Source organism: Sinocyclocheilus anshuiensis, unplaced genomic scaffold (assembly GCF_001515605.1).
Source record: "Sinocyclocheilus anshuiensis isolate Anshui unplaced genomic scaffold, SAMN03320099.WGS_v1.1 scaffold140, whole genome shotgun sequence".
In the NCBI taxonomy this organism is placed as follows: domain Eukaryota; kingdom Metazoa; phylum Chordata; class Actinopteri; order Cypriniformes; family Cyprinidae; genus Sinocyclocheilus; species Sinocyclocheilus anshuiensis.
In genome coordinates, this window is record NW_015554147.1 from 1,014,369 (window position 1) to 1,018,081 (window position 3,713).

The 3,713-nt window shown below is 37.6% G+C and overlaps 1 protein-coding gene across 1 annotated transcript in view; it reads right to left on the bottom strand.

The window, feature by feature from the left end:
- The window catches only part of LOC107670572 (uncharacterized), a 10,188-nt gene that overhangs the window by 2,071 nt on the left and 4,404 nt on the right, over nt 1-3,713 (bottom strand). Inside the window, exons 4-5 of the mRNA XM_016463210.1 lie at nt 1,757-1,895; nt 1,430-1,539 (exon numbers count right to left, since the gene is read on the bottom strand). Of these exons, the coding sequence (XP_016318696.1) occupies nt 1,430-1,539; nt 1,757-1,895 (249 nt within the window). The remainder of the gene's footprint in view (nt 1-1,429; nt 1,540-1,756; nt 1,896-3,713) is intronic.

The following is a 3,713-nucleotide window of genomic DNA, read 5'->3' on the forward strand; positions in this document are numbered from 1 at the left end:
GTCGAAGCGAAACGAGGCCGCTGAACGAGCGTGACACACGGCTCGAAATCAGCAGAGCTTTTATTATGCCACAGTCGACTGCTTCTGCTCCTTCCAAAAGCAGCGCTGTTTTATCATACTAGATACGTTTGAAAGTTCTGTCATAATGCTACTCTGTGCGGTCGTCACCGGTCTATTAACACGCACAACATATTAAAGTGTCTTTGGTGTTTCCGTGTTTTCTACAAAACCGGAAATCGAGGGGTTATGACGTCATCGGCAGGTGACACAATGACACACGGTCCGTGTCACTAGTTAAATTCTCTGGATTTAAACATTCTTCGAAACATTTGGGATAATGTAAGTACACAAGTCAGCAAAGTCAGCAATGTTTTCTACAAAACCGGAAATCGAGGGGTTATGACGTCATCGGCAGGTGACACAATGACACACGGTCCGTGTCACTAGTTAAATTCTCTGGATTTAAACATTCTTCGAAACATTTGGGATAATGTAATTACACAAGTCAGCAAAATATATAACACTGTTCTAGTGGTTTTTGGATATTTTAATAAAAAATCTTACATATTGTGCCTTTACTCAAAGACTCCGGTAAAAAAAAAAAAAGTTTTGTTCATTACAATACTTGAATTTTTGCCCTTTTATCTGTTACCTCTACCTATAACTTAATTTTTTTTTCTTTAATTTCCTCAATTTTGTCTTTATTTTTCTGTTATTCTGTATATTATATTATGTAACTTGCCTGATTTATGTACACTATCAGTCAAGGTTAGACACTTGACTGAATTTGTCTCATAATGTTTTTAATCTGAAGGTTTAAGCATGCAGTTTGTTTTGTAACAGTTATAAACTGTGCATATGTGCATAATATTTATATATATATATATATTTATTTTTATTATTATTGGATAGGTTAGAATGGACATTGAAGGAAGATTATTCTGATTAAAAGCATCCCAAGATGCACCTCATGTTTTTTGTTGAGAGAATTAACAAAACTGACATCTATAGAGTGTTGCCTAAAGAAATCAAAATATAAAATAGTTTTGATTTGCGTAACATTTTTGGTCACTGTATCTCCTCTGTAATTCCATTTGTGGATGTCATAGTTTTAACGACTTTACAGCTAAGAATAAGCAGGTGTGTCTGAATTTTTGTCTCTAGTCATAAGCTTTGGCAACACGAATGCAGTTATTTGTCATGAGCATTAAAATGAAACTGGATATCGAGAGGCAGAGCAAAAGAGACGTCTCTTCACATGACAGCTTGTTGTCTGAAATCATACATGTCACAAGACTGAGCGTGAGATATTTTAGGTGGAGTTCAAACCTAGAAGCAACCACACACATAGAAGCCTGAACAGTTTGTGACAATGGCTAAATATTTGTCATATCTGTTCACGTAGATCAGGTTTATCTGTACGGCTCACCTGTCCTGCAGGTAAGAGCGTATATAGATAACTCTGTTTTCAAGTGCACATTTCTCCTTTTCCTCCTTCTCTTCCTCATAGCCCTTCCTATGGAGAGTCCGAGACACTGCCTGAATGCAAAAAGACAAAAATGATAGGCATTTACAAACATCACTAAGAGTGTTCTGTTTCCAATGGCAACATAATTTGAAACGTAAATCCCAATATATGAAATGTCCTCGACATGAGAGCATAATGACTGCTGACACATTCCATTAATGACAGTGTTCATACTGACAGAATGTAAGGACGGACTGTTGATGCACCACCCATGCATAAGAGACGAACCTCTAGTCTGGTGAGGAGGCCTCGTATATGGGGCTCGCTGGGGTCCGGCAGGGGCTCATAGAGGAGGGACACCGCTAAACCATCCGCTAGAACATTGACCTGGGGTTCAATATGACCTGCATCCTGCTGTGGGTTTATACTGAGAGAAATAAGATAAATGAAACAAATGTGGTTTGAGACTAGAGACTAATTCACTGCCGAGATTTTCCTATGGGGTTTTAAGATAAGGCAGTTTTTATGATAAGACAGTTCGGGGTGTGAGTGTGTGCAGTTTATGTTGTAGAATAAAACATCAAAGTATCGTCAAGTTATGTTTACCACAAGCTTTATTTTACTCATACATTGAAAAAACGCTTATTATAAAACCCCATAGGAAAATCTAATTTTCTGCGAATTAGTCTTCCAGGTTCTGACGACATGCTTGCACCAATCTATAACACGAATAAATTGTCTATTGTTATGAATTCCGGTCAGTCCCAGGTGGGAGTGTTTTGTTTAAAGGAATTTTCTGGGTTCAGTGCAAGTTAAATCTGCGGTATGCTAATAATTATGAAAGAAAATACTTTTGGTTTGTCTCATTTTTTTTTTTTTGTCTCTCTCAAAAAAAAAATAAAAAAAAAATAATTTGTATAGTAATATTACAGCCAGAAGAATTAAACATTATATTTGTTATCATGAGACCTGTCAGGATCATGGACCGTCTGTGTCATGTTTTACCCGTTTCAGTTTCCTTATTTGGTCATGTTCCTGTCCTCGTTTTGTTAATTAGTTGATTAGTCATCCCATACACCTGTGTTTCCCCAATCATGCCCTGTATTTAAGTCCTAGTCTGGGCAGTCTGTCTCTGTCGGTTCTGATTGTTATGTTCATGTGTTTCCTGCCGTTCCCAGTGTTGGGTGTACCCTGTGTTTCTTGGATTAAAGACTGTTTTTTATTCCTCGTCTCCATCGTTCCTCACCATCACAGATTGTGACAAGACCAGTGTGTTATGGTAACATTTAGTAATGCATTATTCAAATCAAAAGTTGTATCCATTGAACTAACTAATTTATAATGAACAGTTGTATTTTTTTTAATGAATACTGTAACAAATGTACTGATCATTGTTTGTAAATGTATTACTAATCTTAATTTAAAGGGCCTAATTTTACCACTCAAACTCGTATTGAACCTGGAACAGTTCCCTTTTATTGTGTTTGATCCACATTCGATTTTTACTTCAACTGCTTGAAACATTGGTTAATTTATTTCTTCTTGAAATGTTGTGACTTTTTCTCATTTAGGGGCATGAATGTGCATGCAAATTTTCAACACAGATGTGTTTTGGAAAGGCCATACAAATTTTGGTGAGTTAGATGGTGTTAGTTGGTTCCATGTAATTTGCACACTTTGAAAAACAGCAGAGAGTCGGTTAAAAAAACTAAAAGTTTTATTGTAGCTGGTCAGACAGAAATTTTAAAGGGGTCATATGGTGCGATTTCAATTTTTCCTTTCTCTTTGGAGTGTTACAAGCTCTTGGTGCATAAAGAAGATCTGTAAAGTTGCAAAGACTAAAGTCTCAAATCCAAAGAGATATTCTTTATAAAAGTTAAGAGTCAGCCACACCTACCTAAAACGGCTCATTCTAACACGCCCCCACATACCTACGTCACTATGTGGGAAGATTTGCATAACGCCGCCCAAATATTCATGCAAAGAAAGAAGGCGTAACTTTTATTCTCACTGTAGTTTTGTTGTTTCCGCCGCCATGTCGTAAAGACGCTGTGTGCTTCGTTGTGAAAGCGAAACTACTTTGTTTGGTCTTCAAAAGAGGACGATATCTGCTTCGTCATGCCTGGAACTGATCTGTGCTGGTTGCTGAGGAAATACTACAACTTTGTGTCGAAATTGCCGGCCGCGCCGTTCTCAAGCCCACCCGCCTCTGCTCACTCTAACCCTCCCGCCGTTCCTCACGCTA